The 14,166-nt window shown below is 45.0% G+C and overlaps 1 protein-coding gene and 1 long non-coding RNA gene across 2 annotated transcripts in view; one reads left to right on the plus strand and one right to left on the minus strand.

Moving 5' to 3' along the window:
- LOC27209007 overlaps positions 1 to 14,166 on the plus strand; it is a 44,862-nt gene that overhangs the window by 2,161 nt on the left and 28,535 nt on the right. The gene's annotated exons all lie outside the window — the stretch shown is intronic.
- LOC6724852 (activating transcription factor 3) overlaps positions 411 to 14,166 on the minus strand; it is a 32,595-nt gene continuing 18,839 nt past the window's right edge. Inside the window, exons 3-5 of the mRNA XM_016173147.3 lie at positions 8,927 to 9,678; positions 8,759 to 8,848; positions 411 to 5,627 (exon numbers count right to left, since the gene is read on the minus strand). Of these exons, the coding sequence (XP_016037635.2) occupies positions 4,155 to 5,627; positions 8,759 to 8,848; positions 8,927 to 9,184 (1,821 nt within the window). The 5' untranslated portion in view covers positions 9,185 to 9,678 and the 3' untranslated portion in view covers positions 411 to 4,154. The remainder of the gene's footprint in view (positions 5,628 to 8,758; positions 8,849 to 8,926; positions 9,679 to 14,166) is intronic.

A 14,166-nucleotide genomic window follows, 5' to 3' on the forward strand; every position in this document is an offset into this window, starting at 1 on the left:
GAGTAGATTGTCGACAGATTGTCCCACGCCCACGCGGAGACACGCGCCAATAGTGAGCATAATCGAATAAGCAATTCTACTTGGTGACCACCACTAAAGTACCCTGGAATATGAACTCTCTCACGAAAGAATCCACCGTACATATCAACTATTTAACTATCAATTGTTGAAGTTCTTAATTTGGCTCATATTCCCAGAGGAACATACTTATCATCCCAGATAGAGCAAATACAACAGAACCAGCCTGTCTGTAGAAAAAGGGTATATGTAGCTCCACTTGCTCTAAAGGCAGGTTGGGTTGACTCAGGTGTAGTGCCCCCCGGGCGGGATGACGTCGGGTGGCTTCTAGATCCATGAGTGATCTTTGGTGCTGGGGGCCAGCAGGTAGATCAAAAGCGAAACTCACATTGTTGAATATTAAACTTGAATTTATTGTTGTTCTTTTAGAGTGTGATCTGTTGTGGTCGGATCGGTGATGGTTTACAGATACAGTTAGAGATACAGATATATGTGGATACAGCGAGCGTTAGAGATACATACGTAGATAGGTAGGCTACGGAATAATATGAAACACACGGTGTATGGATTGATGGACTTGGGGGATGAGAGAGTTAACATTATCGACTATCAACTATCCTTCTGTTACACATAGAATTGATTGGGCTTCGTTGCGGTTTTGCTGTTTTGCAGTTTAGCTGTTTTGCTCTTGATCCTTTTGTTTGGCTTTCACATCGTTAGTCAGCTAGATCTATTTCTCGTGTAGTTTTGCTCTGGTCAAAATTACACAAATATCAACTAGACTATCCCGACACTTTTTTTAGTATTATTATTTCTTACGTTTGTTTTAGCACAGTTTGTGGGAGGTTTCTTTGTTGTTTGCTCTTGCGGTTTGCGGGACATATACACATTTAAATTTCATTAATTATATCAATATCTTTAGCAATATACATGGATATATATTATAGGCCTAGAGCTATACAATTAAACGGACCTTCTTGTCGGCTTTTTTGGGTTTTCATGGGGATTGGATTGTGTTTCCCGTTTCTGCCTGCAGCTGAGTTCGGGTATCGATTTCGTTTTTCAATGTAATAACAAAGACTGATCTATTGTTATTGTTTATCGTGTATCGTTACATTTGTCCAGGTACTTTTGTAGCGCATGTTGTGTTTAAGTTATTTAGTTTTCGTCGAAAAAAACATTGTGTAACCTAAAACTAAAAGCTAAGAATGAGGGTCCGGGCCCAGGTCAAGGTCAGAGTTCGAGGTCGAGGTCAAGGTCAAGGTGGGGAAAATGCAGATGCGCCACTAAAGAATCGATGAGTCCTGCGTGGGTGAGAGCGATGGATGGTGGTGTTCTGTTGTTCCGATGATGTTGATCTACTCCTACAATGCTCTATTAATTAAAGGATATTTCCGCTATTATTTCAGCTGCTGGCAGAAGAGAGTCCCCAATCCCAAAACTCAAGAACTGAAACGCCACTCGTTATGGTCATATTTTAGATATATATATATTAGAGAACATTAATCGAAAACAAAGAACAACTTGGGAAATAATACAAAAATAAATAAAATAATCTTTACAAGCGGGGCTAACATCGTGGACTTGATTGCATTTTGCCATTACAGTTACAGTTAACATTTACAGTTACGAATTACATTTAACATCGAATGTGGTGGCAACCCTGGCAGCGCTCCGCTCGCCTGACCTGAGTTGTTAAAACTTTGTTAAAGTATTTTTTTTTGTTTTTTTTTTTGTTTTTGTATATTTTGGGTAATTTTGTTGGAAGCTGAACGTATTGTATGTAATATCAATTGTCGGCGAGCGAAGTCCCACCCTACAATTTTCTAGGGTTCCTTCTATGTGTGTGTGTGTTTGTTGTGTCGTGTTGTGTGCGAGTGTTTCTGTGTGTGTGAGGTAAACTTTTCTTAAGGTATGCTCAATACAATTTTTAATCTTAAAGTTTCATTTCCAATGGAAAGGCTTTTTGTCGGTTGTATGCGTGAATATCGTACAATTGGGACAATTAGGCACGCATTCTTGAGTGTTATTTGAGAAGTATCGTGGTGACATAACATTATGGTAGACTTGGTAGATCTAGAGAAAAAGGCGGTGCTCAAAAAGCTTGACAAGCTCATCGGGTTCGTTACATGTTATAAATAGTTTGCGTATTTAACATAGATATACTTATATCGCTTATCGTTTATCGGTATCGTTGGTTAACTCTTTTCAGCTCGAGGCAATTACAAATACGAAATAATTTCAAAGCACTTGTTGGGGGAATTACTTTTGTTTGGGTTTTGTTTGGATTCTCCTTTAGGCCACTTTTTGGTGTTCACAGCTGTTTGTACACACACTTGTATATATAATTAACTGCTTTATCTGTGTATAATTATGTATATATCTCGTTAATCAAGCAATAAACACACAAATATAAGTTTAACCTCGATTTAGTACACGCTTGTATATATATATACATATATATATCCCTCGACTTTTCCTACCATATGTATATAGTATAAATTACAAAATTTTAATAAGGCGCACGTTAGAAGGAGTTGTAAAGTTTCAAATTTAGCAGCACTTTAAGGTCTTCGATTCCACCAATTTATACATAATACATTTCATCTTTCTCCATATATCTCTTGTATATATATTATAATTATATATTTTGTTGTTCTGGTATATATAGATTAGTTTTGCAAAAGATTTAACAAAGTGTAGATTAGTAATTTAGGTTTAGTGGTCAATTCAAAGATCTTTTTTTTTTTGTCGATTTAATGTTTGAGTAAGGCAATTTTACTTATTTTTTTAAACATAGCTTACGATTTATGGACACAAAAAAAAAACAAAAATTCATAAATGTATATATAAGTCTGTATATATATGCGGTATATATACATATTGGGTTTATCACTGACTAAGCCTAGGTTTTAGAAAAAAATATCAAACGTCATATCGCATGGGCTTCCTCCTTCTGTTACTGCTTCTGCTTCTCATCTCGAATATTTCTCTCTAATCTCTCGATTGTTTATACATTTATAAGCATATTAATATATGTAATGGTTAAGGCTTTGATGGGAGCAAAGAGCAAACAAATCTATGTATGCTTGAAAGAATCGAACAAATTAAAATTAATAATTACTGATGCGGATGTGACTGCTAGCAGTTGATTACTGCTCTTCTTCCCTCGACTTGCTTTTCTCGCAGGCTTGCAATGGAATGTTAATCGATATACCTAGTTAATGTATAAAAATTTGGTTATGTACAGTTGTGCAAGTGTTTCTTTCACCGCTGCGCGTGTGTTTGTGTGCTCTCGTTTCTGCTTCTGCTTTTGTTTCTGCCTTTTGTCCATTGTTCTACGCTCTTTACACCTTACTCCTTACAGCTCTTTAATGATAGTTACTTGTTAATTGTTTCTGCTTCTTGCTTCATGAGGTAGTCAAGCCACAGGCTGGATGCCGGCTCCAGGCGGACTTGGGATCAAGGTATGGGGGTTCTTGGGGGCGGGGATGTATCTCGGGTTGGGGATTTTATTCGAGTGGTCCTTGATTGAATCGCGGGATCCAGACCTTTGAGGGGAACTCTGCTATTGGAAGATCTTGGATTGCGTGTGTTAAATAGTAGCGATTTAAAGTTTGCTTAGGATAAAAGAATCCGAAAAGCAAGTGGCTCAAAAAATTATCTGTGGTCTGCTTTCAATTCTATGTAAGAGAGTTGTAGGCTAGGAAGAAATATCTGGCTTTGATTTTGAAAGAAAGAAAGTTTTAGTTATATAACTGATAACAGGGATCGCATTGAATGAAATGGGATCTGCGCTACGGATTGGTTGTTGGGGTTTGAAGGGAACTGCGGCTTTTTTTTACTGTACTCCTGCTTAGTCGATGAGTGGCGTTTAAGATTAACATTAATGTGTGGATGATGATGCCCTAGCACCAGTAGTCTACATGAGTCCAAGCCGGATCCTGCTCCTCTCCGAGTTGCAGCTCCATTTCGAGTTCGAGTTGAACCTGCCCATCAAGCTGTGGACTGGCCGGTGGCTCTTCCTTCCCGGCCGGGTATTGGACTGCTTGCTGCTGTTGCTGAGTGTTTGGCTGTTCGAAGGCTGGAAGCAGCAGGTCGCGGTCTCGATCCCGCTCCCTGTCCGGCGCCCTTCCTCACGCCAGGCAACTGCCGTTGTTCATGAAGGCAGTGGCTGAGTCCAGGTCGACATACTCGCCGCCCTCCTCCACTAGTTGCGACAGCAGATCGGTGGCAAAGCATCCATTCTTCAGCAGCAGCAACTGCTCGTCATCGTAGGGCGTCATCACGCCCACTCCGACTCCCACTCCCACACCAACTCCGACGCCAACGCCCACTCCGGCCCCAATGTTGCCATGCTGCAGGCCCTGGTGGAAGTCCATCAGGTGATTGTTGTTGTTGTTATTATTATTATGGTGGCTGTTATTATTGTTGCCGGTGCTCCCGTTCGTGTTCACCACACTGGCCATGTTGAGGCCATTGATGCCGCAGGGCGAGGGCAAAACACAGGCGTGCTTGATGTCCGGAAAGCCATCGCTGGGCTCGAACAAGAACCTTTCCGCACTGAGGGCGGTGGTGTAGGGACTCTGCGAGTCCACCAGCTCGTTCTTCACGAACTCAATGGCGCTGCTGGTGGCGGTGGGCGTTGTACTGCTAGTGGCGTTGCTGCTGTGGCTGCTGATGTTGCTGTTGTTATTGCTGGTGTTGGTGCTGGCGCCGCTGCTGCTGTTGTTGTTGTTGTGATTGGGGTGGCTGCTGGCACTGCCAGTCAGGCCGTCGCAGTTGGGAACGTAGTCGGAAAGCAGACTGGGACTGGGATTGGCCTGCTGCTGGTCAACCACGTTGTTGCCGGCGGGATTCAGGGACTGTGGCTGCTGTTGCTGCTGCTGCTGGTAGCCGGCGTGCTCGAATTCCTGGGCGCTGGGCGAAGGCTTGCAGTAGCCATTGGGCAGTTGTTGGGCCATGGCCGCCGCCGTTTTTGAGCCATACTTGAAGGTGGCCATCGAGGGTATGCTCTGCAGCCGCTGGTTGTTGTTACCGGAGTTGGGACCGTCGATGCTCACCGTTTCCAGTTCCAGTTCGCTGAGATATTTCTGGGCCGGCGATTGGAGCAGTTGGCTGGGCAGCTGGCAGCCTCCGGCTCGCTGGCATCCGTGCGATTTCAGCATGTCCATCAACTTTTGCCGTTCGGTTTCCAGCTGACGCACTTGGTTCTTTAGCTCCACGTTTTGGGTGTCCAGGACCTCCGACTCCTTGATCAGGTTTTGTGTGCGTTCGCGCTTCTTCATTCGGCACTTGGTGGCCGCAATCTTATTCCGCTCGCGGCGCCTTCGCCGTCTGTCCTCGTCCTCCGGAGTTAGTCCCTTGGGCTGTGACTTGGTTTCGCTGTCGTCGTCGCTGGACTCCTCGCAGTCGTCGTCCAAATCGTTGGCGTTGCTCATGCTGCCGCTGTAGTTGTTGCTGCTGCCGCTGTGCCCGTTGTGGTTGCTACTGCGTCGCGAGTACTTGGAGTGCGGCTGCTCCGATCCGGAGCTTGAGTCGCAGGTGGACAGCTTGCGCTTGCTCTGGATGGACAGCTTCAGGCCCTCCTTGATCAGGCGCGAACAGGTCTGCAAAGAAAGTCAGGTAGTTCGAGAGTGAGTTGAAGTCAAATACCACCAAATATCCTTGCTACAGCGTATTTTATTCGCCCTAATTGTGGAATATATTTATGATAACTGGAACTTAGAAAAAGATATACGGCTTTTATTTAAATAAGTGTCTGGCTTGTGCGGCGATTTCTTGCCATCTGTGCGAGTTTCCCCGTGAACTGGCTGAGGTTTCCGAGTGAGAGCTCGACACAGTTTATCGGGAGTTGGACGCAGATATAAAGATATGACGAATCGCGGTCCGTTTTCTCGGGAGGAGATTATCTAAAGCGGCTTTTTCAGCATTGTTTGTTTGTTTATTTGCCCGGTGATTTACTCAAGCAACCTTTTTCGCGCTTTGGCTTAGGGCTTGGCACCTGGATTTTGGGTTTGGGGTTTGGGGACACTCGAGTTGTGCATGAATTATAAGTATTACAGCGAACAGATAGAAATCTGCGACAATCACCACGCCCAGAAACCAGAAAGTTTAGTGTTCAGCGCTCTCTGTACCGAGGCAAGTGCACGCGGCATACTCGATTGGGCTCACGAAAGCGGTGGTGGGTGGGCCTACGAAAACAGAAACTGAACACCGAATACCGCAAACCGAAGTAACCTCGATATATCCAGCCTGCACTGGGTCAGTTCCATTTATGGAGGAGCACCATAGCCCCTTAGCCACAGGGCCCCGGCCCCAGACAGGAACAGATGGTCATCACTCTGCTCCGCGCACTGTGTCAACTTTCGTTGATTGACTGACTGCGTACTGCACTCAGCTATATCAGCTGCTGAAATACCCTTTATCCTCAGTGATTGCACAACTAGCTGAGCTACGTCGGTAGGTTTTTACACTACATACGAGTATGTTTGTATCAACTACTCAATCCTGCGCATTACTGAAAAGCATTTTTTGAAGCTAGCGAATTATGCAGCAGGTCATTGAGTTGTCGACCAGACCGAAGTGTAGTGTTTATTTCTTTCGTATTTTTTACTCGGGGCTTCCCTTTTTTGCGCACTCTTTTTGTTGTCTGCTCGAGAAATTGTTCGGATGCCACTGATTGAACGCGCCCTTCTTTTCAATGTTGCCTTTGCGCTTCTGTTAATTTCTCGGCATTTCGGCATCGGGTTCCATTTGAATTTTAGGCACGCTGCGCTATATTTATTGACCCAGAAATCAGATAAATAAATTTTGTGTTTAAAAAGCGACAAGTAAGGAATGCCGAAACCGAAATCCAAAACAAAATCATAATAATCGCATGCGCCGGGCCCCCTTCTCCGCCCAAAAAATCCAAGACGCTGGCAACTTGGAGCCAGTACATGACCATATGGTCATATGGTCATATGGTCAGCGTCGACTCAATAAGTCGGACGAAGTCTGCTGGAAAATTGTGCAATTGCGCCGGGGGAAATCTGGATGGAGATGTATGTATATGGAAGTGGGATCGGGAATGGACGGCACACAGGTCGCGGCTTCAGTCAAAGAGTCCGTACAGATATATATAAATATATATATATACAGTATTGTATCTACGCATCTGTACAGTGCTCAGGATTTTTCTTTCTGATTCTGAAAGAGCCTACGGAACGACCGAGCCTTTCTTTGCACTTCGCATCGCTGCAACTTTAGTCGCAAAATTCACCCGAAAACGCATAAAAGAGCCAATTTTTCGGGCTGGCAAATTTGCATTTTGTTTGGCTTGTTTGCACTTTTGCACATTTCTCGCTCGTTCTGTTTGCCGTTCTTATTATTTATCCCCATTTCACATTTGCCCCTATTTTTCGGCAACATTTGTGCAAATATTTGGCGTGCGCAAAAAAAGAGAAAAACACACGGAGAGAGAGGACAGGAAACCTTTGAATGAGTCCGGGTCCGGTCCGATTCTTCGGGGTTCAACTAGGGGTCGAAAACCCCTGCTACATTTGAATTGCAATGAGGCAAAGTTCGCAAAGTTAGTCATCGAAAGGTTTGAAGAAACGTTGAAGAAGCAGACAGAAACTAAATGCCTTGGAACACATTTTCTAGTACAATGGTGCACCACTGCTTTTCTAACTTTGAGTTGTGTTTTCCAACTCAGACTTGCTTGCTTTTCACTAATTTTCCCCCAACGCAATTCACCGGATTCATGCACAAGCACTTGTAGCATCAATCTGGCTTTAATCTGGCCGCATCAATTTGGCCTGTTTCATTCATTCATTCATTCATTTATTCGATGACTGTTTTGCCCACGCAGCACACTCTGCCGTGCAAAATCGACCCACGCACTCTCCACTGGCCATTGGACTGTTGCTCTGTCCGTCCGTTTGTCCATTTCTCCATTTGTCCGTATGCTTGTCCGTCCGTATGACACCGACGTGAGCTTCGGCGTTGAGTGGGCGTCAATTGCAAGACGCAGCGAGAATTGATTTCACTTTTGCGGCGCTGAGTTCGAGTATCTGCATCTGAATCTGCCTCTAAAGCTGAATCTGAGTCTCAGTGCGAGTGGGGCGAATTACTCTTGACTGGCTGACTGACTGGCTGGCTGGCTGCCTGACATTGGCCTTAATGAGGCACGTAGCTGCGGTGGTGTCAACTTCAGCGATTAATTCCACATACATACGAGCTAAAGGCCGCCGATTCGAACCGATCTCTGCGTTGTGCAACGAACGCATCCCTAGTCCGCTCCCCTTCCGCTACCCGCACCTAGCAATAATTGGCAGGTGTCTATAGACTATATAAGCCCCGGTTCCTCCCTCCTCCCTCCACCCACCGCCGTTCGCTAACCATCATCCGTGTGTGCAAATGTGATTTATGATTATTACTTGAAACGAATTTATAGGCGTTGTGCCAGCGCGGGTTTTAATTGCTGCAACGGCCGGGTGAAAGAAAGAGGCATCGCAACGCCTTTTTAATTTTTGTTCAACTAATTTCTCGTAAATTAGAATCTCCTAACGTTTTGCATCGCATTTTGTGTATTATTTCGGTAGATGAGCGAGCGCTGTGTGTTTGAGAAATAAATATGAGCTTCCAACTATGTTTGTATGTGTGTGAATGTTCCTGGCAAAAAGGACCCAACAATGCTTCACCAGCAATACAGGTGGTTGTACTAATTTTAATTTCACAAGACTGATTGATTTACCTGTTGCACGCTTGGTGTGGTGGCCGTGCCCGCTGGGGAGTCGAGCGGTGATCCGGAGCAACTGGAATGACTGCTGTCCTGCGAGTGCGACTGCAAGTACATATAAAGTATACGCACATTAAGTATACGCCATGTATCCGCACGATGGATGGGGGGGAAATCGCTCACCTGACCATTGGGATGGCCGTTGAAGTGGCGCACGGTGACCACCGGCGTGGAGGCGGCACTGCAGGATGCAGATGAGGATGCGACGGAAACTGCCGCCGCGGCCGCCGCTGCTGAACTGTAGCTAAAGTTCTCCAGCGGATTGGTCATGGCAATTAGCGAGTTGAGGATCTCTGGCGTCTTCGGCGTATGGCCGCCCATCAGGAGGCCGCCGCTGTCGATGCTCAGCAGCGAGGAGGCCGGTATGTTGGAATTGAACATGGTCGACGTCGACGGTTGCACGCACGGTAAATAAAACGAAAACTAAACCGAACTAAAATTAATCGTAACAAACTGGGGTTTTTTGTTTTTTTTTTTCGTTTGTTTGCTATGTATGTATTGTTAAATCACAGTTAAAGGCCTACGCGTTGCATTTGTTTTGTTGGACTGTTCAAAAAGTTGTTTGTTCTATATATCTCTTGTGTATATGTGTATTTGTATATATATTATATATTGGATTTTAGAGGCACACACTTTTCACTTTTTTGCTTATCACATGTCAAACTCGAGGAGTCTTTGCTGTCTAGAGTGTTGTTTCCTTCGGTTCGATTGGGATTGGGGTTCTTAGGGGGCCGGCGGCAGAGGAGTAAGGTCGATCCATCGGTTCCATCGGCTCAGATCCCCGACTTTTGTTGTTGCTCAGAGCGCTAAGGCCGAGCGAATGCAATGCGTTGAACGTCGGACAGCCGGCACCTCCCTTCACATCGGCATCGAATCTGCAAAATGCACAGAGACAAAACAGAAAGAGAGAGTGAGTGAGTGTGACTGAGAGATATGTATGATGTGGATATACATATGTATCCACATATGTACATATGAGCACATGTGTGTGGATAGAGAGAGACCCGCGAACGTGAGTGCACCATGTCAACGTAAACAAAAGCAATTAAATTATAAAATAAACTCGGCTAAATTGATTTATGTAAGTCTCGGCGAACCGGGGAACCGGCGAAGCGCGTGACACGCGATCGAGCTTACAAATCACGATTGATCGTGATTGATCACGCACCCGAAAAGCCCCCCGCGCACATACTCGCACATACGCCTCAATTAAGCCATTAATCGGCTAATTGAGACCAGGTCCACTGGCCATATAGCCAATACAGATCGGGTGCCAGGGTGTCAATATGTCTACATCTGTATCTATATGTACATATGTATGTATGTACGTATGTATGTGCATGCACAATTAGAATTTCCAGGGGGTAGGGTGAGGGGGTGGCGTTCGAGGGGCGACACACACATTCCGTTCGGGTTGTGCGAGGTGAAGGTGAGCAGAAGGAGAAATTGCAGCGAAATTCCTCGGCGGCAATTGAAACGGAATTGAAATGCAATTGAAGGCAATCATCCATGAATTCGCTTGACTCCCGATAACCCCTAAATAGGGGCGATAAAAGTGGATGTATTGTTATCTCAAAACTTACTCGTAGTTGAATCAAAATCAACTCATCACCGAACGAAGGTGGATTGAAGGGTTGAAGGATCATTAGCGTTATGGAGTTGCGCCAGCGTTTCAATGCGAATCCTTTCAACAATCCACTTGATTGATAGAATATCTACATATGTGGCAATTCATGGACTCTCCCCCCACGTAATTCGAGAGGAATTTTTCCGAATTTATTTCATCCCCAATTACTTGTTGTGCCCCTTCGAAGATGAACTATTTGACACGGGAGGGCTGGAGGCATTTCTGCGGCGATGGGGGTTGTTCAGAGGGGAGAGGGGAGAGAGGCGATTTCGCTCAAAATTTGGTTTATGAGCGATTTTGCCTTTTTGCTGCTGCTGCTGCTGCTGTCTCTCGGCCATTTATCATTTGGCCAGAAGTGTGTGCACTTGTGGTAATGCCTTTGCTGATGTGTGTGTGGCGTGCTATATAAATTTTAGACCCCCTTTAGCCCCACCAACACACACACTCAAATTTTCCCCCTGTCCGTTTCGAGCCGAAATTCAGTCAGCAGCGAACAACAAAACGTAGGCAGAATAAAGAATTATGATTTATGACTTTCGCATGTTTCTTTATTTTTGTTGGGGCTCGGGTTTTCGTTGTTTGTGAGAGCTTTTAATACCTTACTGCCTTTGATGTGGCTCTCTTCCCCGTATTCTACTGCAACGAAAATCACTTTTGACATTCGTGTCGAGCAAATTGCAAAAATCGCACAAAACACAAAACGCACATAAACTCGCCATTTGGCCCGACTCTTCCACTTCCACTTGGGGTCCGGCTCTGTTGGCAATGCTGATTTTGACCAAATGTGGCGGACGTCAACTTCAAAATCAGCGGCATCGATAGCGAACTGCGCATGCGTGGCCTCCCCGAGAACATTTGGGGTCAGGGCAACTGAGAACTTCTATGCTTAAGAGCGTATGCGTTTTAATTTTCTACATAAGGATCACAAGTATATATAAGAATCTAGTTGGCTTCATAATGCGCATACGTTGCGTGGCCCTAGATCGTAGATTGTTCAAATTAGCAGGAGTGTTCAGCCCGTCCTCTCCGGAAACCTTTTAACTGCACTTTCCACATTGACATTCCTCGGCTGATTCGCTGCCACTTGGAAATAAAGTGATTTGCGGCTGATTTGTGGCCGGCATGTTGGCAATTGGCCTCAAGTGTGCGAGTTTTTGCTGCCAGACGAGCCAAGGCGATCGATGGCTACCAGATTGGAGAGCACGGCAAATGGCCAGAAGCCCGGAGAGCAGACGAGTGATGGAGATATCGTGTGGAGATCGAATCGAGCTGCTGCGGTGTCCATCTTTCGTCCAATCAGCAAGTGCCATGCCATTGAAGTTAACTGGCGACATATAAAACAAATTCTAACAATTCTAGCGAATAGCTGATTGTTTTTATGGCACTATAACTCAACTATCGTTTGCATCGACACAAGTCTCCTGAGGGCATTACTAATCAACTTATCTAACGATGCATTATTCCCTCTCATTTAAAAGCGTTCCATATTAATTGAGCTCAACTGCGGCAGTTCAGTAGTAGTGTTAGTTCGATTTATTTACTATTGTTGGGAAACTTCCAAATTTATCGGCGCATACACTTTGGTCACGTATATGTACATACTATAGGTATCCGAAATATCCCAAAACTGTGACTGATGATGGGTGACTCAGGCAGAGACTGAGTCGGATTCGTATTTGGATTTGAATTTGGATTGGGATTCCATTTGCATACGATTGGTAGCAGCGCGGTCGAATGCCAATGAATGAATTGTCAGCCGGCGGAGTTGCACAACAAGCGTTATAATTTAATAACACCTCATAATTGCGATACATAATGTAATGATCGAGGCGGAGGAGGTTGAGCACGGACCTGCATTTATCGCGGCATGGGGCGTGCGATGTGAAAACGCCGCATAAGTGCATTAAGCATTTGAGTTATAATACATGAAAAGTATATACATTTGTCCGCACATCTGCCGCCACCGACGATTATCGGTTTGGGTTCGGTTCGTTTGGCTACGTGCCTGGGTCGCACTCCACATTTCACACGAGCCACTGAGTGGGGAAAGGAGGGAGGAGAAGGCCAAGAGGAGTGGACCTCATACATTTTCGAAAACATGCTCTGAAAGTGGGGAAGAGCAGTGAAACGAAGCGTGGTGTTCGAAAAAGTGCCCCAATACTCGTAGACTCGTATGTTGCCAATATACACAATTTTGACCTATCTGTTGGTTATAAAGTAATCAAACTGATTCGATTGCATTCACTCTGTCGTTAATCAGAATGTACACTATCTTGATTCCTGATTTTTCCCCTGCGTCATCGCTTTTCATTTGGATTCATTGCCTTTGATGCTGTGGGGGGGCTTGGCCTCCACTTCATTGTAATAGAATGCTAACTTTGCCACCCTTCTTCTGTTGTTCCTCATCTATTCGCAGTTCTTGTTCATATTCCGAAATGGATTTGAGCTGGAAGTAGTTGGATATTGTGCCAGCCGAGAGGGTGTTTGTGCGCCATAAAAGCAAACTTTCATTGCTCCGTGCCTTGTTTTTTGTTTGCTTCCCTGCTGTCTTGGCCGGGCTTAATTAAAAGCGTTGCCAAAGCCAAACACAGAAAGACCACAGAAAGCCAGCACGCAGCGAGTGTGCTCGTATCTATCTATCTGATAGATACGAAAAGCGATTCGGCTCCGTGCGGTGCTCTTTGTCAGCTGTTTTCTGTTTTCCAATTAAGTGTCACTGCAGCAAATCTCCGCAGAGGGGCCACAAATTTACACTGTAATTAGGCATTTAGATAGTGTATATATCTGCAATTTGATTAGTTTGCTAATTGCAGGTAGTGGAGGGGGGTGGGTGGTTGTGTGTGTGTGGATAAGCATAAACCCTTGCTTGGCCATTAACATAAAACTTTACGGATGGCCCATAGACGAGCGTTCGAGATTGGGACCACTTTCCTCCTCCGACCAACCCTGCTGAAAATGGGCCGCGTGGCGATTCAATTAATTTATTATTCACTTAAGAGCGCAACGGGCTGGCAGGGTGTGGGCAAGGGGGGATCGGAGATGACATAAAGCTGTTATAAAAATTAAGCGCACACTGTGAGGAAAAGGAAAAGCCAACTGGCTGGGAAGTTTCGCACATTCCAAGTGCGTCCCGCTGTCGTGCCAAAAATGTCCTGACAGCGGGGGTTGCGTGGTGGCGGGGTGGTTGGTGGTTGGTGGCGATGGAGAACGCGTTGCGCAAGTATTTCAGCTATAAACATTTCCGCGCACGTTCCACGCGTTCATTTTGGGAGCCACAAAGCAAGACGGACCCACAGAATAACAAAAATACACAAATATTAAAACTGTTCTGCAGATACAAGGCAATGATGAGAGGAGCACCGAATTGGGAAGTACTCTTTAACAATGTCCCGCTCCGAAAGTTTCATAGTGCTGATATCTTTAAGATGTCTTGATATCTTTTAGAGGACTTTAGTCAGCTCAAGCAACTATTCCACGTATTGGAAATATAATAATGAATGGTTTATATTACCCCAAGTAACTTTCCCGCATAGCCATCAAGTGTATTGCTGGCCATAAAACTCAAACTATCAGCAGAGAAGTGAATAAAACGCTTCGAAAATGGAAAATTATGGAAATGAATTGGTAGAGCAGAATTTCGGGGAGGATAGCGACTTGGCAAGTGAAAATATTTTGGTCTAACTCTTGGGGTTGAAAACTGCCGCACACACTTGTACACATATCAGTTTTATTGGGA

This window comes from Drosophila simulans, chromosome X, assembly GCF_016746395.2.
Source record: "Drosophila simulans strain w501 chromosome X, Prin_Dsim_3.1, whole genome shotgun sequence".
In the NCBI taxonomy this organism is placed as follows: Eukaryota; Metazoa; Arthropoda; class Insecta; order Diptera; family Drosophilidae; genus Drosophila; species Drosophila simulans.